Raw genomic sequence first — 23290 nt, forward strand, 5'->3', positions numbered from 1 at the left:
ACGCGCGTATTGTTCCTCCAAAACGAGTAAATCTGCCATCGTTATGATTTGATAACTGTCAAAGCATCTGTTTAAATAGGGGAGTGAGTAAACATCTGACCAACCACAGTGCAACAATGATTATCTCACTAGATGCTTTTAATTGTTGTTCCAGTTGTGTCATACCCATCGGAAAAAACAAAAAACAATTACACAATTTTGCAATGAGTTAATTTGCAAACACACATTTCTGCTTGTATTTATTATTATTTCAAATTTTAATGTGCAATAATTAGATGTCATGTTAGGCTATTTAGCCTATCATATTGTTTTGTTGTACAAAAAAGTGTCATCAGTAAAAAACGTGGGCTTTTTTAAAATTCAAATTTTTTTTATCTTGTTTTATTCGTTTTAAGAATCCGTTTTGATCTGTTCTAAATATGTGACTGTTTATGCTGATGACAGCTGAGGTTTGTTTAATAATTATTTTCACTCAGCCAGATTTTGCTGTGCTGCACCGCAAATTCAGATTTGCGTACACGAGCTCAGACCTGACGTGAGATCTGATCGTAGCTTCCGCTCACGTCCAAATTGATAAATGCCGAAGCTTGCGTGGAAATGGTCGTACGCACGGTTTTCTGCCGTACGTTCGTTTGATAAATGAGGGCCACTGTGTCTGGTCTGATCCATTTCTCAACCAGTGGCGTCATTCTAACCAATTAAAAGTTAAATATCACCTGGTTTGGATAAGGAAAAAGAAAGAAGTTATTTATTTAAAAAAAAGAAGTAAATTGTGTTGTTTTTCCAATTGAAAAATAACTTGTTTCAGTAATTATCTATATATAAGATTTTCTTTTAGATTCAATTTGAGATAATTTGTGAAAACAACTTGAAGATGCACTGAAGATGAGGCAAAATTACTTGTTGAGATGGATGACTTTTGCAGCACATTTATTTCACAAAAGCAGCAAATGAAATTTTTTAAAGTCAGTGCATCTCAAAGGAAAACCCTCTTTGAGAGACACTGTTTAATTTTTAGGAAGCTCTTTACATACAGAAGAGTACATTTCACAATAAATAAATAAATAAAAACAAAAAAGACATGAGCTAGAGTTTAACTGGCTGATGCAGTTTGTAAAACTTTTTGGCCTAAGCCGCAAATAATTATATTTTAAGCTCTATGGTAAAAAAGAAACTGACAGAAGTAATTGGTACTCTGTGTGCTATTTGTGTGTGTGAATCATCATCCTCCATTTTTATATGTGTTAATCTCACTGTCAGTTACAAATCCTTTAAAATTAGCTCCTAGCTGAAGTGTGAACAGAAGACTTAACATGGTATGGTGTGTAAAATGCAAGCTTATAGACAGGCCTGCAGAATCTCATCTCAGAGTTCTAATCAACAAACTAGGCACACAGGCACGCGCACTCACACTCACACACACACACACACACACACACACACACACACACACACACACACACACACACACACACACACAGGAAGTGTCGAGTTTGTACAGGAACTAGTGTGCATTGAGTCATCTATATTCCTTTTCAGTGGTTCTCAATGGAACCGTACAGCTACAGCAAGCCCTGAGACCAAAATGTGTCAGTCACCACTCACAGAGTAAATGAAGCTACACTATGTCACAATATTTGAGACATTTTGTCTGTTTGTACGTCATGATCATTAAGATTGGTTCCATGGTTCCATCTGGAGCACTGGCAGTTAGCTTGGTAACATATAAAAAACGGAGCTGGGTGGGAGAAGGTGAGAGGTTCATTAGTTTCCATTCATAGTGCTGGGCTGCAATCACATATGTATATTCACAAATATTCTGAAAGACAAAGCAGGATCATCAGCGCACGGGCTGGATGGCACACTGTACACTTAAAACCAACATACAGCTCGCTGCTGTATGTAATCAATAACCTTCACATGCGTGATACTGTCCATGGACTCACTAAACTAAACTCTAGTTTCTGTCAAGGTGATAGTAGTTAAACACATCATTTATCACTGGCTGAGGGCCAGGAATCTGCCTCTTCCCTTGAGCATTTTAAATAGCTGCTGCTCGGTATATTAGTGATGAAATGGGTCTTGTGTACAGCCGGGGGACCTGCCACGACTATGTGCTAAAGTGGGCATCCTAATGAAATAAAAAGGCTGCGTGTAGCACTGAGTTACCTGTAAAGGCTAGAGTTGTCCCCGGTGACATAGAATAATGCATTAAATGTGTTTTGGCTGTATGAGTAAATGTATTTCTCCCAGACTCCCACAGCAACAGAAGGATGGAGAGAAGGAGAGAAAGAAAGTAGGAGAGAACAAATAAGAAAGAAAAAAAAAAGCAAACACATTTGGAAGCAGGAAACGGGAGAGAGAGGAAAGGGAGGACAAACATCCGACAGAAAAAAAGAGGTGAGAGAATAGTCAAGGGAGGATGGGAGCAGGAGGAGTGAGAAAACAGAAAACACAGTGTTTGCAAATCACAAATTAAAAGCATAAGCGTTCTACGCACCAAGCCATGTCCCAGAGGAAATATGGGCCTTTCAGCATAAAAACCTTATTCAGAGCAAGTAGGTAGGTAGAGACAACCTCTCCTTGGCCTCCTGCCATTATTTACAGCAGCAGTTAAACACAAAACTACATATACAAGAGGAACATTAACTCTAATGTCATTCTGAGTTAACTCTAGTCTTTCTCTGCTGACTGCATCAAAGGCTGTGGAGGACGACAGTAAAAATCGAGTATTCATCTAAGTATGATTAACTACAAATTTGAAAATTCAATGCACTGCTATCCCTTAAATTGGTGATTTTAACAACAGCAAATAATTATAACTGTTTATCATGAATCTGGAGCCAAAATACACAGTGAAGACATCCTCAGTGGCTTTTGGTAGTCATGAATTTTCAGAGAATAGCTCATCTTGGAATAAAAGGTTCAAGGTTTAAGTGTGGAGAATTCCACATCACACTCATGACCGGTCTTTTGTTGTTATTTACAATCAATCTAGTTTTGCCATCTATAAATGAGATGCCATCAAATTTTGTAGAATTGCTCTAAGTTGATGTGAGTGCACCTGTTTTGACATTTTATTGTCATTTATTCAACAGTTATTGCAGTTGTTAGATGAGCTGTACCTACAGAGGTTGAGCGTGGCAAACAATTACCGGCAAACAGAATCCCCCTTTTTAAAAAATAATGAAAAACCTTTTTGACTTTTTTTCAATTTAATAGCAAAACATTTAAGTTGCCAAGTGGAGTTTTTTTGAAACCATCATGTAAATATTCAGTGTTTCGCATGTTGTGTGTCGATGTCAAACAAAGGTGTTGCATGCATTTCCTTTCCAACATTCAAAAAGCCAAATTTTGAACATTTTGAAACCTTCATCATTAACATCCCTGTTACTAGCTAGCATTCATCCTCTGTCCTGCCTCTGTTAGCACATTGCTCCATTTGCAGGTGCATCGCCACCCCCTTGATTAGTGGAATAATGTGAAACCACTGGCAGAAATGTTTATTGTGTTACCTTCCTGTGCGTGCGCAAACAACATGGGGTCTGACTCACTAGTGGGTCAAAAACACCACAGGGTACCTTTAAAAATAGGGAATGATCTTTTCACAGCTCCATAGTCTGCACTGTGTAAAGATCCAGGAAAAATGAGTCATGAAAACAAACTTGAAATGTTCTTACCATATGGTGGCACTATCCCTGCCAAGTGTTCTCTGGCTCATGGCCTAACTACCATAAAATTTCACTAAAATCTAATTAGCATTTCAGTTATTCTGCTAACATATGGGATTGAATGATGCAGATGCATTTGTATTCACCCCCTAACCTCATAAAGCCATACTAGGTCCAGCATTATTATGGATTGCACCAGACTCCTATCATACCCAATGCAATAATGTGATGGAGATATCTCTTTCATATATTTACAGAGGGAGCACACACTGATATATGGAAACCTCATCATGGCATATAAAGCTAACACAGCTAAGTAATAATCAAAATGAGTGATAATTAATGCATATCTGAATAATAGCGTAAATACACTGTGATCTCATTTCACTCTAGGGCAGCTGTGTATAGGACAAGAGGATTATAAGAGTGGTATGAAAGTGCCAGTAAAGATTAATAATGCACAGTATGAGAAGTTGGACTTAATCTATCTCTCATTAAAATGTTTGCTAAAGAAAACTCATTTGTAACATGATCCCTGACACACTGTAGTGAACTAGTGATGTGATTTTTATTCACCCTAACAATGCAGAAACCACCTTTTAAAGATCATATGCTGCAGTAAAAGCGATAAATTCAAGTGACTTTCAACAAGTAAAATTCAAAAAGCACATACTCACCCCCCTGGTCAGTGCTGACGGTGATGAAAGCTACCGGGCGAGGGAAGGAGCTCATGTCTGACACACCATTGAGCGACTCAATCTCGAAGGTGTAGTTGGCGTGTGCTGAGAAGTCCGTGACAGTGACAGTGGCGTTGGTCAGGCCTAATGGTCGCGGCAGGAAACGAAGCTCCTCATCGCACAGCTGGCACTGGTCAGGCTCGGGGCCACAGCGTTTGCACTGGACGTTGTAGGTGAGGTCCCGGCGGCCCCCCGTGTCGCTGGGAGGTGACCACTCCAGCATCAGACAGGTGTCATTCAGGTTAAACATTAAGTTGCGGGGAGGAGATGGAGGGCCTGGAGGAAAAAAAGAACAGAAGATGAATCAGCTGATGGTTAAAAAAGAAAATACACAATTAACCGTGTGGAGTTTAAACTCCATAATTCCATTTAAAAGCCAAGCAGCTGCTTTATAATGCAAATAAAGCTCTGGCTAATGTTCTGCTTTTGTTCCTCTATGGGCAAATTTTCCAAGGCTGTAAATGTCAGAATAATTGAAATGGGCAAAAACAAAAAGTTTGATTACATGCTACAGAAGAAATGATTCTGGAAATATGATTTCCTTTTGGAAATATTTCTTAACTGATTAAGTGATTTATGACAAACAAAACAAATAAAAATCAAATAAAAATCTTGGATTTCAAGTCACTAAATTTCATAAAAGAGTAACCACAACGCCCATATTATTACGCAGAAGGGAATATACAATCATACGTCATCCAGGTAAAGTTAAAATGCATTCAACCTATGGGACTTGAGGGAGCGCATATACCGAGAAAAACACAGGACCCAAAACTGACCCCTGATGTACACCACAGCTAACACAGTATTCTAAATGTTTACACAAACACCAGAACAGTCTGTTCATCTGAGTTTGAAGAATCCCTACAAACTTAATAGCTGTATTTCACAGAGGTACATTGCAGTATAAAATTGTTATGGTTAAATATCACACATTATTGCTGTACCACATAACTCTTCATAATGCATTCCTGTCCTGTGCAGTAAACATTCTAAGTTATTTCACCTCCCTCACATTTCACTTCGGGGAGGTATTTTGGTGCTGTCGGGGATGTGTGTGTTTGTGTGTCAGGGTAAGTATTGTGCTATAGGAAGCAGCCAGCTGTCAACAGGGTGGAGTTAAAAGGCCTGAGGGATTTGAACACTCCCATCCTGCCAAGCTCACTGTCTGCCCAGACAATGGGATGTTTCCCTCTCCTTTATACCATCCATCCCTCCATCCCTCTCCCTCCCTGCCTTTGCTAAAAATCTCAGCAGACAGGAGGGCTCCTCCCACCCCTCTTGCACCTCTGTCAGCGTATGTCCATTCTTCTCTCTCTCTATCTTTCGGTCTCCATCGGCCATTATCTCACCTCCTCTACTCTCTCCATCGAGGAGAATCCACCCACCTCCCCTCCTGCAGAGCAACCCCACTGCCATCACTCAGCTGCTATTCTCCTCTGGGGGAGATTGGTATCATCACCCTCCTTCCTTTCTCTCTTCACATCTATGCCATCCAGCCTTCACACTTTCTCTCCACCTTTATCTTTCCTCCTGTGACATCCCCTCTTTCTTGTTCTCTACCTTTGTCTTCCTTTCAGGTCCTCAGTCTTTAATCTCCAGTTCTCTCTTTTTTTTTCTTAGATGTCAAGCAAGAAAACAGTTTATGCTCCGGCCTACAAGCTCCTGATTAAAATGCATTATACAACTTTACAGCTGGAAAAAATAGATGTGGTAGTCTACTCCCCTTAGATTGCTGGGTTGTCACATGCCCACAAGCCTTTATACACTGTTTTTGTTTGTACTGGTGCCAAAAGTGGCCTTTAAGATTTAGCATATATGCGTGACCTGAACACTTAGTTTGACAACTGACGACGACTATTGAAAAGCTGGATCTTGAAAAAAACACCACTTTTCTGACATATCTAAAGCTGTTTGATCAGCACTTTATTTTTAGATTTTGTTGACAGGTATGATTGCAGTTAACCCCTCAAGATAAATGCTCTAGGAGCTGTCCAGACAATTGGATTTCTATGAGCAGAACCAAGGTTTTGCAACATCTGAGTCTAGATTTAGAACTGAAAACATTGTATGAAGAGCCAAGCTTTACAGTGCACATTGCAGGGCACTGTCAACTCACAGCATCCCCACAATGACTTGGCTTTGTCTTGCCGTAAAAGACAAATACAGTCTTTCACCCTGGAGAGCTCTCAGACGTGGCCCCCGTCTATCTCAGTGACAGCTAAATGGCTTTTTAATTAAAGGAGAATTAGTCCGGTTAAACTGTAATTTAATGCAAATATGAAGTCGTAATGACAGTCAGTGAATCATCGATGAAGACGAGGCAGCTGAACAAAAGCCATGTAATTCATCCATGAGACTCTCTAATGCACAGTTTCACACCAGATAAGTCCTGGAGACAAGACTGGATTTACGGCCACAGTGAATTCTGAGAGACCACTGGAGTAATCCACCAGCTCTATAGACAGAGTCATAACTTACCCAGACTGTTGCACATACACAAGTACAGAGATATTTAATGTGAATTCAAAATTAACAAACTTTCTCCATCTCCTGAACACTACTTTTGACTATCATTTTTTGTCATCACCAGGGATATGAGTCAGAGTCCACCACAGTAAATAGCAGCAAGGTTCAAAATTCTCCCATGATGCCGATCATATCTAAAATGATGACTAAAGGCGCCCTGGAAGCTCACCTCTTAGACAATGTAGCACATATCAAGGCTGAGTCCTTAGTGCAGGGGCTGGGGTCCAAATCCAGCCTGTAAAGCTCTGCACATCTATGTGGTTATGTGTCTAATGAGTATTTGGCCTTACTTACGTGTGCAAGCCATAGTTGGAGGATCTTTCTCAGCCCTGAAGAAGCCCTTCTCACAGCGGCAGATGGCAGCCCCTTCTCCATAGCTGAAACTGTGTGGAGGGCACTTTGAACACTTTATGTTTCCAGCATATGCCTTGTAGAAGCCCGGGTGGCACGCTGGGGATGACAGAAAGACGATATGAAAACATATGAGAGCAAAGCCAAGCCATGTTAAGAACATACAAGTGAAAATGTTACATGAAAACCAGGGGTGATTGAAGGATTTTTTTTGATGAGGTGGCACAAGGGGATCAAGAACCAGTCGGGGAGGGGGGTGGGGGTGGGGTTAGGGCCGGATCTTCAGGTTCTTGCACGGTGCCATGTGCCCTATACAGGTGGTATTACATGAAAAGTGGTACTGACAGTACTCTAGGCCAGTGGCATTGGGAGGGCACCAGGGGTCGCAATCATTATATCTCTACCCATGAGGGCCCCAAGGGGTCACACATTGTTTGCTGAAAATATGAATAATCATGCGGAATTCAGCGTTATCAGTTATGATGACAATGTTTATCAGAAATTCATATCTTAGAGAATTAAATACTAACAGATTCATGAAAATCTGGTTTTATTTTCAAATATGGAAATTGATGCAGCAAAGTTCACCAAAATATAATGACACCATCTGTTTTGGTTTTGAGAACCTCTGCTCTGACTATTAAAAATCATGATTATCATTTTACAGGAAATTATTACCATTATTTCTTGTAGAATTAATATTTCTTATAGTTTTGGTTTACAATTTCCCATGGCTTCAATAAAAAAAAAACATCATGAGATCAGTGAGATGAAAAGTTGTGCAGCTAGGAAGAAACCACAGTGGAGCTGAAAGAAGAATTTGACTTTGACTAAATATGTATTATCTGTCAAAACATTTTTTTTAAATGCAAATTTCAGTTAATGCCTTCCAAATGCACAGTGAAATAGAGCTTTTTGCAAACACCTGTGTAGGTGTACCATGGGTGTGTGAAAAATCTACTGTGCATGCAATAGTATAAATAGAAAACATATTTACATGGCAAAAAGGAATCTTAGCTTATAGCATGAAAATTCATACAGCACCTCATTCCGCACCAGGCTATTTAACTGTAAAGACTGAATGGGATGCTGAATCAAATGTCATACACACACAATACAGTTTTTAAGGCCACAACATCATTCAACCAAAAGTGATTGTGTCTTACATACACAGATAAAGACAAAATTATGCAACGTTATTTTAAAACAGCAGCAGTGTTGTTGCAGAGAAGACATACGGTCCTAGAATTAGCAAGTAAGGATGAGATAAATGCTTCTGACCATTTTATAATTTTAAAAACGCATAAAGAGCTGTAGCTCCCTCATTCTCTCCTAACAGAGAGAAAGGCTCTGAACACCTTGGTCTGGTGCATGAAATCTGTTGCCAAAACCGCTGATCTTCTTCCAGAAGCCCTGTGTATGAAAGCGTGTAATGAAGAGATTTTCTGTTGGTTGCAAATTCACACAAAACACATGTATTACCATCTAACCCAAGTTCTGGTATTAAAATTTGCATATTGAAATAGAAAAGATGGCACAGAATGCTTGCATTGTGTTTGTAACCCCTGAAGCACTTCCATGTCACAGAGACGTGCTAAAGTGTCCCCCCTGGTGAGATTTCCATTGTTGCTGGTTGTCACCAAGCACATCGATTTAACGAGGTAACACAAGCTGAGCAATTTGAAGGGAATCACCTTGAAGCACCGAGTGCCTTTGCGTGTCCATTGCTGCCTGTGATAAATGGAGCTGTAGGGAGGACGAGGAAGCACCCAAAACCACGACTGCCCTGATCAAATGGGGACAATTAGGACTGAGGCAGACGTTAACACACACACACACACACGCACGGAAACACACACATGGAGCACGGAATGACATTTTTAGTGTTGCTTATCTGTTTGAGGATTGTATGTGAAGACTGGTTGAATCAAACATTTCTTGTATTAATGACCAGTATTGCAGAGTTTAAAATAGACAGCTCTATTCATTGGAATCTGGTATTCCAAGATGTATTGTTCAGAATCAGAATCAGAGATTCTTTGTTTAATGACAATCATTGTTATACTTTATTACAATATAATGTCATATGTCCCATGATTGAGTAAGATAAAGAATATTAAAAATGTTCAAATATTTGCTATTGAATTATTATATATATTAAAAGTATTCAAGCTGATATTGACCTCAGAAACTTGACATTCACACATGCATACAGCGCACAAATACACACACACACACCCCCACACAGGCTATCTGTATCAGTATGATAAGTGGCATCCCCTACAGCGTACCAAGGCTGCCTCTGTCATTAACCTCTGATACCGATGTGTCCTTGAGTCAAAAACAGTCAGTCAACTCCCCCACACCACTAGACCCTGTTTCAGACTCTGTCAACCTAATGATGGCTCTGTCCGACCTTCGCTGAACTGAGGGGATGTTCCTTTTCGAACCTCACAGCTTCTTTCTGCAATCTGTCTGGCCAGGCTCTGTTCCAAGGCCACGGTGCTGCTGTACAATGGCTGACCATGCATCACCCGAGGATGGATGCACACACGGTGGCAAGAAGGTTAGCACACACACGCATGCTGGTATGCACACACAAGAACACACGTGCCAGTGGACACTGCAACAGCCCGGTGACAAAGAGCACACTGAGCCGAACCGGACAGCCTGTCATTTGTGAATGAAGCCTGGAGACTGTGGCTGGAAAAACACAAGCCAATGTCTGCAAATCAAATACCACCGTTGATCCATCGATGGACAACAATTTTCTCCTTATATGCAAGCATGCAAGCTAGTCATGGTGAATGTGTTACTTACAATAAATCTCTATTATTTCCCCCATGAATACGACTTCTGACCCATATGCATGAAAAACACACATTACACATTAGGCTGATGATGGTCTGGTGAATTTTGAGCATGAGAGCCAAAACAAAACAGCACAACGGAATGGGGCAGCAGGGCTAGACTGAATGTTGGTTGTGTGTTTGTTACTACAGTGAATCCCTTTTATAACAGCTCTGCAACAGTCAAAAGGTCAAAGAAACACATGTAGAAATTATTAAAAGTTCATATCAGCACTGAATGTACATGAAAAACGCAGTGCATTAAATTGCACCTTCATAATGCAGTAAGATGTGTTAGCCGCAAAAATAAGTATGAATAAGAATTATTTGAAAATAATAGAAGGCGTTAAGACCATCACAGTGTCTCATGTAATAATGATGAAGCAAGAGCTCCTGTCTGCATCAAGTGTCACAGGGGTGCATTGACACTGAGAAAACATACTGTACTGTATGTTTTCCTGTCAGACAGAGGCACAGCATTACCGTCACACTGTTTGTTGATCCAGACACCGGAGCCTATTTGGTGTCAGGATCAACCTTTACAGTGGATGTGTGGAAGCACAGCGGAAACAGAACAACAGCTAAGGACTCGGCAGACATCAACTATAATGATTCATCGTAAATGACATCAGACAATTCATCAAACAAACTTCACTGAATTTTAAAAGTCGCTATAAATGAGTTTTGTCCTTATCGCTATATATGAATCTTAACACCCCCTACTATTTCCCATCTTCAGAAGATCAGTCGTAAAGATGTCTGTGCACGTCCTGACCATACTCTCCATTTATCAGAGTTGATCAAAGTAAAATGATTATAACCTTTAATGCCAAATGGGCACAGAGATTATAAGCGGTTGTGTTGTAGTATTTCAGACTATTAAAGTTAAAACTGTTTAATGATTTATGCTAGTGGATATTTAGGTGCTAAGGGTGAGTGGTCGTTTAAACATCTGCCTCAGGGAAACTATTTACAACCACTGATAAAGATCACCCTATGGCCATGTGTAGGGGGGCAGCCGGAGGTAACAGAGGTAGATTAGTAGTAATTTATGTATATATTAACTGTCTTCCTTTGAGCGTGCTGAGCTTTAGGTGACATTTAAGGTCGGAGTCAGATGGGAAGGAGGAAGCCAGCAGAGCCAATCAGAAGAGGATAAGCGCCCATGCACATTTCTTTGTTTGTACTTGTATAAATACACTGGATCAGGGAAAGTTAAGTTGTCAGACTGTGGACTGACCAACACTTGTTATTGGTTAGGAAAAGGCACATCTGATCCAGAATTCTGTAATTGTTCATTGCTTGCTGAAAAGATTCACTAAACAATTTGAACTAAATTTTTTGGTGTGGACATTCACTGGTCTTTTGAGTATTTTGAACACTGCACTCACCCTGTGGGGGTGAGAGTTTTTTTCTCTAAACAGCAAAAGCTCCTTCAGTTGTAATACTCTTGTAATCTAATCTTGTAAAATAAAGTATATAATCATCCCTGTAATGCCTTGTATTTATAAGATATATCATGTAAAATAATGAATACAACACATCATAATGTGCAATGAAGATTTTTATTATTTCTATTAACATAATACCCATTGGAGACACAGGCTTGTTTATTGATACTATCAAAGTTAAAAGTAAATATGTTGTGTGGATGTCACCCACCTGACACTTGACAGGAGAGATTTGTCAGGATTGGGATATACTGTATAAACTGTACACCTGTGAAGCAAGTAGACTAGAGCCGAGCAGGGGATAGGAGAATAGTATCCTGACCCACTGGCCTTTGGGGCTGTGATCTAATTCTAGACCCTCGGTCCAAGGTTAATGAGATCTGGAAGTCATCCAGAACATCTTCAAGCCCAGGGCTCAGGGCCCTGAGACGCAGAGGCAGCAGATTGGTTGGTCGGTTGGTTGGTTGCTACTTCATACTCACTGGACCTGAACAACAGCAGGGGGCAACTGGCAGCCACATCAGGTATGGGGAATGGACCTGACTGTCTGCCTCTGCCCGTCTGTCTGTCTCTCCACTGTCTATACTGTGCTATATGAACATCTGCGGGAGCTTGTAGTCAGTTTGCTTCTCTGATTGGTTAGATAAGTGCATTGGTAAAGTGAGTAGTGGTCCTTTTGTTTAAACTAGTGTTAAACTAGCCTAGGCATTATGTCAACAGTGGACAATTCCACACGTCATGATTTGTGTCCAGTGGTAACATTTAAATCCAGATCAGAAAGTAGTGTGCTCTATATGTACCCTGGCAGAATCAACTAATGTGGAGGCTGGGGAGGTGCCTGGGCATTTTACTGTAACCACAACCTTTCCCCAAGTTTGACCGAACCATTTACCTGCCTGATCCTTACCATACCTTACATGTAATATATTTGGCAAAACCCCAATCCCTTTCCCTGTCCTTCTACTGTAGTCATGCACATGTGCAGGTATCAAGAAAGGATGCAAAAAAAATTAAACAGGCAACCTCCACAATCAAGAGATATTTACGTAAAGATTTCAACTGGGTTTTAAAACAAATAAATTTCCCCTTCAAGGGATCAACATGAACCCTTCCTACAGTACACTGGACAAATGGACTTCTGACTGGGCAGTCATGGTCTTTAAATTTAATTTCAAACCTCTGTCACCACGGTGCCCCATGCTGACAACCATGACCCACGACATCCCTGGTTCACATGGCTATCTCTCCCTCCCCTCACTTCCTGTCATTTCCCTACTGCAGCTATCTAATAAAGCCCTAGCATATAGAAATTATCCTATGTATATTTTAAAATCATGCTTGATTTAACATTATATCTTGTTAATGCAGTTGGATAGCATAATCTGGTCAGGCTCTATCAATTCTTAGTCAGTGGATGTTTTCCTCAATTAAATCTTGTATTGAAAAGTGAGCTGACCTATAAGTCAAATGCAACACATTCCTTATTATGACCGTCCTAACTTGTATCTGCATGAGAGTTTTGTGTCTGTAGGTCTGTGTGCAATGAGTGCATGAAACTCTTTGGCTCTTTGCGGTGCATAGCCGATGATGGCGGGTTCCTCTCCCGGTGGTCAGCGAAGAAGAACAATTCCAAGAGGAGCACAATTCTGCAGCATTTACTTGCAGAACCACATCAACAAATGTTGCAGAATAGTTCAGCTCTTGAAATCAAAGGCAGCGTGGTGAGGAGGCGATGCAAAGGATGAGAGATCATTGCAGAGATGGTAGCATTATAAGACGAGATGCAGCCTGAAACTTATTGCATATGGGGAAAAACAATGGAAGATGTGCCCTATTTTCTGTTTCATTCCACACAAAGATTTTCCTCCTCAGTGTCCCATCCATGAAAACTATAAAACAATAAAAAAAATAAAAGCCTTATTGCTTTTTCTCTGTCTCTGTGCTGACACAGAACACATCTTGTCCACACGTCTTGCATATTAGCAGAACTGTAGTGCCGCGTCCCCCTTCCTTTCTCTATATATTATAATATTCATCATACTCTACCGGAGTAAAAAACGACCATCCCATTACCCCTGCTTATGCAACATGATATTCATGTTTACTTACAAACAGCACAAAAAAGGCTGCCAATACCACTAGGATACATTAGGATGATACAGAACAAGTGAGATATACTTAGTTCATGACTGTTGTTGAGCCAACAACACTAGTCTGTTCTCACACACCTACACTGCTTCTAGCTGTAATGGAATATGCATTATGTATTAACACTAGAGATGATGAAATGTCACACCTCTTCTTCCGCTACTCTAAAAAAAGCAGTAGCAATGGCACTCTGAAACCTACCTTTAATAGTTTCACATGTAATCAGAAACAACGCTCTCAAACACTGATAATGAAAAGCACTCCTCTCTTCTCTCTTTCAGCCCGTCTCTCTTGCTCATCAGCCTTCCTCCCTCTCTTCATTAGCTGAAAGCAGAGAGCGCTATCTCTGATTTGCACTTGAGGATTAGTGGGCCTCTCCAACACATATCTGCTGAAGTGTTGAGAATGGTGTTAGCTCAGTTAGTGACAGAGGAAACGCAGGCTCCCTGAGATGCTTCAGGAAGTTATAACTACATCAGAGCTACAGTATAAAATAGGCTACGTGAACCTTCCTTTCTTCACGTATTTTGGATGGCAATCGTAATCATCAACATCATAATCATCAGTCTTTCAGGTATGTACCAGACACTGAACATGTTTTTTTTTTGCTTCAGCAAAGACCACGTCTGGGCCCAGAACATTCTGTCTGCGTGGCGTGTGCGGTGATGCTGCGGAACACTTCGCTTTTCATTTAGGTGCCCATGTTAACAGGTAAGAGCGGAGACACTGCCTGTGTGTCACACATGTGAGAGGCACGTTTCACACCCCACGGCTGTGTCACATGATCTAGAGATCTCACCTATTTTTCCACACGTGATGCCCGGTTCCCGGAAAAAAAAAAGAACAGGGAAAACATGTTTTGATAGTCATATTAACATCATACCAGCAACATTACATGAAACTGACACATTTCTCTCTCATTCCCTCGAGGTTATATCTGAATATGACAGACATGAAAAAAATATAAATATTATATTTTTTAGCCATGTTATCAGCTGCAGCGGAGACCAAATGTAGGCATATGGTCACAGCAGAAACCCAGTGTAGTCTATAATAATAATGTCAATAATTTAACAGGTGAAGGGCATTATCTAAGGGGTTCTCTCTCTCTCTCCCTCTGAACAATGGTAAATGAGGGCAATAAAGTTTATAAAGAAAATAAATCCAACATTCCAGTAAATTCTTGGCCGGATCCGAGGGCAAACTCAATATGGAAAGATAGAGCTGACAGTGACAGACAGGCAACATCCTTACAAGCTGCAGCAAGTCAGCGACGCAGCCGCCATGCAAACGCAAGGCAGGCTTTGTTTCCCGAGTGTTATTTTTATACTCTTGATCTGTGACATTAAACACATTCTGTATGTACGTAGTGTATAAGCATCATTCTCGATTGCTGGTTTATTTGTTCCTTCATGTTCCCTTTTGCCACAGTTATTTGAATTTCATCAATTGCATTGATTTTTTCCCCCATTTAATTAGACTGGTATTTTGTAGCATGAGGGTTTATTACGTTGAATTAGGCTTTGATAAGATACAATGACTGGAGATTCGCTATTGAAGGTAAGGTAATGAAGGTAATAAGCTCTTTCAATGGAGTGAACAAACAAACAAACAAAAAACAAACAAAAACCAATACTATTAACCAGGATAATCAGAGCTAATGATCATTGACTGTTAGAGACTATATGAAGGATTTGAATCACTTACACACTCGACATTATGGCTCAATGTTAACTACTGCTTCAAACTTAACAGGAAAATATTTTTGTTAAATACTTCATGACTATAATGGTGACACTTGCCCTTTTGTCGTCTCTAGACTCTCTTCCTACTTCAGGCTCTGTTTTCATTTCATTTCTAAAACACTTTTATACTCTATCGACCACTCAAAGCACTTTACAATGTATATCTCATTCCCCCGATTCACACACACATTCACACTCCGATGGCGCAGCATCAGGAGCAGTTAGGGGTTCAGTGTCTCGCTCAAGGACACTTTGATGTGCTCTCTGGAGGAGCCGCAAACCAAAGCAGGAATTACTTCCGATTACTAGACGTCGACGACCGGTCTGCCACCACACTGTACCATTTCTGATCTCTCACTCCTACAAGTCACATGACCCTGCTCCTCATTAAATTCTCATTAAATGCACTTTGTAGTTTTTTTTTTCAAACAGAAAAGTTCTACTTCCATGGAGCATGCATGCATTCTGCATGTGCTTTGGTGAGTATCACTCGATTAAACCCAATTAAACATAAGTAAAGCAGCAGCACCCCCTCCCCCCCAAGTATTTTAAATTTTGCATTGCTCACATCCATGTTTACTTGCTTGCAGTCTTCTTACTCCCTGCCAGAGGGAGTGGAAATATTGACTAAAAATCTCTGTATCTCTTGTGTGCGTGACAAACACCCTATCAACTAGTGTGTTATTTCTCAAATCACTGTTACAAAAAAAGTCATCATATATGAACAAAAGACAATGTAGTGTAGCAAAATAAAACACAGTTTGTTTTTGTTGTTGCATGACATTTCTACACTCCAGGAGGATTAATTACAGAAACAACGAGACACCTGGCATCAAAGTGTCTTCTGTTCTATGAAAAGTTGGAGTTATAATGTTGGCATTCAGCTCAGTGAAATGTCCTGATAAACTGGATTTGGATATTTTCAAAGGAGATAAAGGTGAGACGGGAACAAAGAGTGAAACACTGGAAAAGGAGAAAACGAGCTAATTAACATCCAGACAATGAGAAGATGATGAAAACACACACACACACACACACACACACACACACACACACACACAATGTATGAGAATAAGAGCCAGTTTTCACCAAAGACAGCGCTTCGTGGGTCCTTCAGGCCGGCCATCGTTTATATTCTGTATCAGTGACATTATCACAGGCAAAGATCTTTTTACGGACTTTACAGAGGTCAGCTTCACTGATCCCTTTATGGCAATGTTTATAGCAGCGCAGAAACAGTCTTGTGCCAAATGAACTAACAGAGTAGTAAACCTTTCAAAAGACATCAGTTAACTCTGAGCGAGAGCAGAGTTCCTCTCTAAATCTTACTTTGGAGACGAAACGGTGGCTGATGGAGGCTTTGGAGCAGTGTTTTTATTATATGAGGTGGGACTGCTGAGATAATGTGCTGGCTGGCTCCAAGACATGCTGACCTGTATTAAGATATCTCAGATGCATGATCACGACAATAAATCTATGATAGCACTTATCGTTGGCCAGTGGGTGCTGACCCCATAAACAACAAGTGGGAATGTGGCACTTGTTGTCCTGCAAGTGGTGGAATTTACTAATGGTGATAACACCTGTACAATGTACAGACATGAAACAACAGTTGAGCTATTCTTTTAACAATGACATTTCATCTAGTACTGCAGGTCAGAATTTGAAAGACAAGGTGTCAAAATTTAGACATGTGAACTTTACGGTGAGTTTATTTTGTCCCCAGAAGAAGAATCCTATAAGAAAGTCATGTGTAGTATTGTCCTGTTGATGTGTAACATAATGCTTGAACATTAATGAACATTAAAGATAATAAACAATGTCACCATAAAGGTTTTCTTCCTTTGTTTACATTTTGGTAGATCTGTTCCATGGAATTTGACGCTACGCACAAAAAAGCAGATCTTTTATAATAGAGCTCTTCATTCACTGCCCCTAAAACAGCTTGGCTTATATTCATATCCAGCCAACTGTTTTTACTGTTACTAAGTTTAATTATAAAAGTCACAAGGCTATATGGCTCTTGAAGAAGAGAAAATGTGTGTCACTGTGTGTGTGTAAAGAGGCTTAATGAATTTATTATAAGGTGTTATGAAGATTAGCATGTCTTAGCCCCAAACTTTTCTCTCACTCGCTGCCTTCCTTCCACATGATTGATGCTGATTGTGGTTTTAACACGCTGTTAAATCGACAGCAAATCGTTTTTAGCAGAGGTCGCATTAGCATAAAGGCCTTCTTGTGGAAAATAAACAACAGCAATGTCTTCTCAAAAACAGCACAAACAAAAGAGGGAGATAATGACATGGCAGCCCTTTAGTAACATCAACAACAACATAATGGAGCTAGAGTGAAATTAAAGTGGATCAGTCAATTTAAATGCCTTTGGTGATGCTCTCTCTCTCTCTCTCTTTCTTTCTCTCTCCCACTCCCTCTATCATTTTCATTTTCCTTTCCAAATCTCACTCTCCCAGACTTCCAGGCGCAAATCCAGAGTGTATGCATAAGAGAAAAACTACAAGTGCAGAGGCCTATACAGTATTAAGTGGACAGTCTAAACCATATAGCATCAGCATATTCATCAAGTTTTGTAACTGTAAGCACACAGTGCAGATTTGAAACCGTTTTGAGAACAGGACAGATGGACGGACAATGTGAGAACATAAAGCCTCAGTCCACGGCTGCCGCCAGCGTAGAGGCATAAAAAGGTGAAATGATTAATGATGATAATAATGATACTGTAACAGAAACAACAGGGTGCTGGTAAACAATGTCAAATTATTTCTGAAAAGCAGCTGTGGGATGTAAACACAATGCGATTTAGTTTATGACAAGTGAGAAAATCTTACTGGCACACCGTGAGTGTGTAGGCTTTGCATGTATATAGAAAAATCTTGACTACACTTGAGGCCACCAGCTATCCCCAGGAGAAACATTATCTTGTTCTGTGGCATAAAGACACGTGAGAAGATTTGGACTTTTCTAGGTCATAACTTTTACCCACAGCACTGGCAGCTATTAATGTGAAAACACTGATATTTAAGTTTATTTCAAATAAAAGTAGGAGGGTTTTGTGTTAATAGTCACTGTCAAGGTGCTAAATGCTTCTTGAAGGCTGTTTTATGGTAATCTGTCTATGGGATTATCAGGAACAATAAGTAAAATTAATATTTTGGCCTGAAGACAGAACAAAAGAGAAGAGAACACGAAGAACATAAATGTGCTCAATTAATTTCATAGCAAGCTGCTCATTAAATTTTGGTACATTTTACAGTACATTAACAAACTTTGAAAATTGACACTATATTATAGTATTTTCATGCAAACAGTTGCAAACTGTAATTTTGGATCACAATGAGTAATCGGAACAAATGTAGCCTTTACAAGGCCAAAAAGGAGTACGAGTTTGTGACTTCTGAGAACTTGCTTAGAAAAAGGACAGAAAACACTCCAAGTGCAGTCATCTGGGATGATGGAGTGTGACTTCATGGGACTAGCGGGAAGCATTTGCCAGTAATTAGGGGAGAATGTCCACAATTGGAGCGCGGACTTCTCTTGTTAATGATCTGAGGACAACACACTCTTCCCGCACACGCTCAGTGAAACCACAAACACACATATCTGTCAGACTCACTGATACTACCAAAGTTGTTTCATGTCATCACACAGTTCTGCTAGCAGTTTAGTTAAGTGACGTCTGATGAGTGGAACAGAATCTTCTCTCCTTTGAACAATGCGGCAAGCAATAGAGCAAAGCATGTCTGAAGATACAATGAGGCAGAGCCTGAGCATGTTCCAACATCCGCACAGCATTTATTTTCCTGTGCTCAACATAAAGAAGAAATGTACTCAATGGAAAATACGTCAAAGATGAAATATATATAGCTAGATGGCATTAACAGTGTTCATGATTTAAAAAAAAAAAAGTTGCATGTTGTAGCCCTGCTGTGAGAGTTACTTAAAAAGGGCTTGGCTCAGTCTCCACATTCAAAATTTTTCTACTGAAAATCTTCTCAGTCTGACAAAGACATCTCAATCTGCTACTGTATCGTCTAATAATGAGCTGCTGCTGTTGAAGTGACAGCATTCCACTATCCTCATCTTCTTAACTGTATATTTATTACGGTGGCTGGTAATCAAATATGCTACTGAGTGTGTGTTGTTGAAGCGTTGATGAAGAAGGAGAGGAAGTTTTCGAATCAGTAGAGGGAAGGATTAGTTTTGCTGGGGAAACTGTATGTGCACATGTGTGTGTGTGTGTGTCTGTGTGTGTGTGGAAAAGTGGCTATAAGTGTGAACATTTTATGTGCATGTGCATTATGTGCAGGAGTGAAGACTGTATATACAAGTGGGCGGAGAGCGTGTGCATGTGGGAGAGTTAAGTATGTTAAGTAGGTAGGTTAAGTATTTGCAAGTCTTTTTATAAATGTACAGTACAAATAGACACACACAGAAGCACAGACAGTTGAAGGTCTATTAGGTACTCTTAGCTGTGCCTGGTGCAGCAGCCTAGCAGTGAATCCTTCATGTTTTAAAGAGGTGTCAGTTCCACTTTGTGATCATAATGGCTGCGGTTTGTGCTGCTACGTTGAACAGTATGTCCTTATAGTCAGAGTGTTTCTATTATTTTGTCCATCTTAGTTACATTTCTAAGCGAGGCTGATGTATATACCGTAGCTATTTAATTGCTATTCAGCTATTTTTGCTGAATGTTTACCTGCCACCTCTCCAGCATTCAGCTGTTTAATCATGAACACAAAGAGGCTTTGGGTGTGTCGCTTTAATTAAGTGCATGTGTGGAAACATTTCTATACTGCTAGCTTGTTTTGGCAGTTACTTTTGCCTGGATTTGGTTCACTAGCAAAGTTTAAAGTAAGTGCTGTGGTGCAAGTCCTATAGCGAGGTGGTTGTTGCGGATGGTGGGCATTCAGTACAATACAAAAGCACAGGACTTTGACACCTGAGACAAGGATATGCATTCAAGTTTAGGCAACATGCACTTTGGTTAAGGTTGGTTTTAGTTACATGGGAAACTTTGCCTGTTTCATGATTCAAGTCACTATTGACTTCTTCAAGTTTTAACTAAGACTGCAACCTTGAGTTAATGTTAACTAAGTGCTGTGAGTGAATGCCTGGGTTAAGCATATTAATGTTTCATCATGCTTTAGCTGCAACAAGTGGACGCGGTAGGATAAACAAATGTCATATGTTGTTAGCTTGTGTGACTCGTGTGATTGTCCTATCGTCACCCTGTGGAATTGCCAATTTGACCCAACAAGCAATTATGCTCCTCTGCTCTGTCTTAATCATAGGCACAGCAGCTGCTGTTCACTTTTACGGTGGAATGTTTCCTTGCGTGTTACTCAATATATGATTGCCATTTGGACGATGACGTTACGCTACCCTATGAGCAAGAGAGACAGATTGATTGATGACTGTCGATCGCCGATATCATCGTCCATCGGCACAACCCTAATGCACTGATAACATTTTCTCATTAGGTTGACATAATTCCACCAAAACCGCATTTACTTCAATATGTATTTGCTGTTGAAAATCAGCAGTAATATACTGTGATTTCACTTCATGGAGTCAGGGCTGGTGTATACACTCTCAGCAGCTGTCTGTGAGTACACGTGTGTTTGTCTTTGTCAGTGTGTGTTTCCTGCTGCTGAGAAATGTTTAAAAACAAATAACAGCTCGTTTCTGCTGCTTCAGGAGCCAAATGTTGAGAGCCGAACTTGCCTTCCGGCTCAGCTGCCCGCCATGTAATGTAACACAGTTTGACTGGTGTGATAGCCCTTGCCTACACTGATTCTCTGATGGCATGTGAGCTCAGTTTTCATCTGAGCAATATGATGAGGTTGGCAAAAAGCAATCAGTCTGTGTTGATGAGCACAGTAGATTGAAGTAGGTTAGTATTACTGTAGCATTGACCAAATATTCTATAATAATAATAATAATAATAATAATAATAATAATAATAATAATAAAAATAAAAGTTGTTCCTGGTTCACATGAGGGTTTTAAGCCTGAGCAAATCTGATATTTAGGTTACTGTTAATCCTTCAGGGTTCAGCACAAACAAACTTCCATTTGGCTTCCTGTTGGGTTGAACCTGGGGAAGCTGCTCTGTAATGATTTCCGTTCTGATTGTCGGCGGCAGTCTCAGTCTAGTATACAGTTTATAGCTGTGAGATTCCTGTGATCTTTCCACTGTGCGCCATAATTGTCGGTGTTGCTGTAGCAACCTATAACAGAAGGCTTTGTTGTTGCCACAGTCGTCACTGATTTTATTTGAATCTAACTAAAACGTCCCTATAGTGTGGACTTTCTGAACATGAGACTTGAACTGATTTGCACAGAGCATCATTTGTATCTCTACATAAGATGATGTTTCACTTACATTTTCCTGTAACTTCAGTGAAACCAAGGCTCCAGGTGGGGATTACAGTGACTAGCTGATGTTCCATAATGATGCTAAAGGAAAATATCGTAGCTCCATTTAGAACCAAATCTATGAATTAAGTTACAACAACCACTGACGTCATGATAATGAATTACAAAGCTTTAAATAAAAAAAAGTAATATGTTATCAGAGTTGTAGGATTGCATTCAGACTCATCACTGTTGATCCCTTGTTTGAACTCCATGAGAGGCCAGCGAGCCCCAGCTAACCATGAATAATACACCTGTTACTATCAATACTACAACATACAAATATAGCATACCTGTAGCAACTTTGATCTTGTGCAGGGTAAGGGCATGTGCAGTAAGGCTGGCACACACCACCTCCACGCAGCCCGACACATCCTTTACATCAAAGCCTGTTAGGGTCTACTGAGATCATTTCCATATATTGAATTACAAAACCAAAGCAAAAGTGTTATGTAGTCATGTGTGGTCAGACGAGTACATAACATGTGCCAGTCTGTGTGTGAGTTAATTTTGCTTGTTAGAGTGAGACAATGAAATATGCATTGTTGTACTGGCAGGAGTTTAAATGCAGTTGCCATGAATTTCCTATATACTGCAAATAAATGACTCTGGTAACTTAGAACGACTTTTGCACTGATGAAATATAGTACTACTACTTCTTAGTACTACTACTAGTAAATCCGCAGAAATATTGGATCATATCAGAGGTGGACCACAGTCACTGGATCATATCTGATGTTTAATAAAACACTAATTTATGAGCATATAATCCCAATTTACACACACTTCCACACACAGATGAGCAGGCAGTATATCCTTTTCAGATCCCAGTCTGATCTATAGAGTGTAATAGTGTTTAATAAGGCTGACATTACGCCGGGATAATCCCACTCTCTCATGCACCAACACACAACCAATTCCGTTTCCACCGCCTCAGCTGTTTTCTCTGCGCTCCAAAAGCTCATTTCAACAAAAGGAGGCTGGGGCGCAAAATGAAGCCTCAAATATCAATTACCACTGATGGGAGAGAGGGGAAAAAGCTGATGGATGCTACATTTCCTCAAATCCTTTGCTATTCTTTTCATTTTGGTTTAATATATATATTTTTTTTTATTGTGGAGTGATAACAGCATATGATGAGGAAAAATTAATATTGATTGCCCTAATATGAGGCCTAGGAGTGGTAAAAATGCAGCACCTTCAAAATGTGTGTGTATGCATATTATGCTTGTGTGTGGACAGCACAACAACAATATTTGGATCCTCCTTGCATGCAGACAAGAAAATTCAGCAACTACTCTGGTTTTAGGTTTTAATAACCCGGCTGAGATGATGCTTCACTTAATGGATCTATGGCACGAAAAGGCTGAATTT

At 40.1% G+C, this 23290-nt stretch overlaps 1 protein-coding gene across 1 annotated transcript in view; it reads right to left on the reverse strand.

The window, feature by feature from the left end:
• The window catches only part of LOC111662732 (ephrin type-A receptor 6-like), a 167389-nt gene that overhangs the window by 69299 nt on the left and 74800 nt on the right, over positions 1-23290 (reverse strand). Inside the window, exons 4-5 of the mRNA XM_023416690.2 lie at positions 7232-7387; positions 4349-4684 (exon numbers count right to left, since the gene is read on the reverse strand). Coding sequence (XP_023272458.1) covers positions 4349-4684; positions 7232-7387 — 492 coding nt within the window. The remainder of the gene's footprint in view (positions 1-4348; positions 4685-7231; positions 7388-23290) is intronic.

Source organism: Seriola lalandi, unplaced genomic scaffold (assembly GCF_002814215.2).
Source record: "Seriola lalandi dorsalis isolate HSWRI2012SDOR001 ecotype SW California unplaced genomic scaffold, Sedor1 jcf7180002054568, whole genome shotgun sequence".
Taxonomy (NCBI): Eukaryota; Metazoa; Chordata; class Actinopteri; order Carangiformes; family Carangidae; genus Seriola; species Seriola lalandi.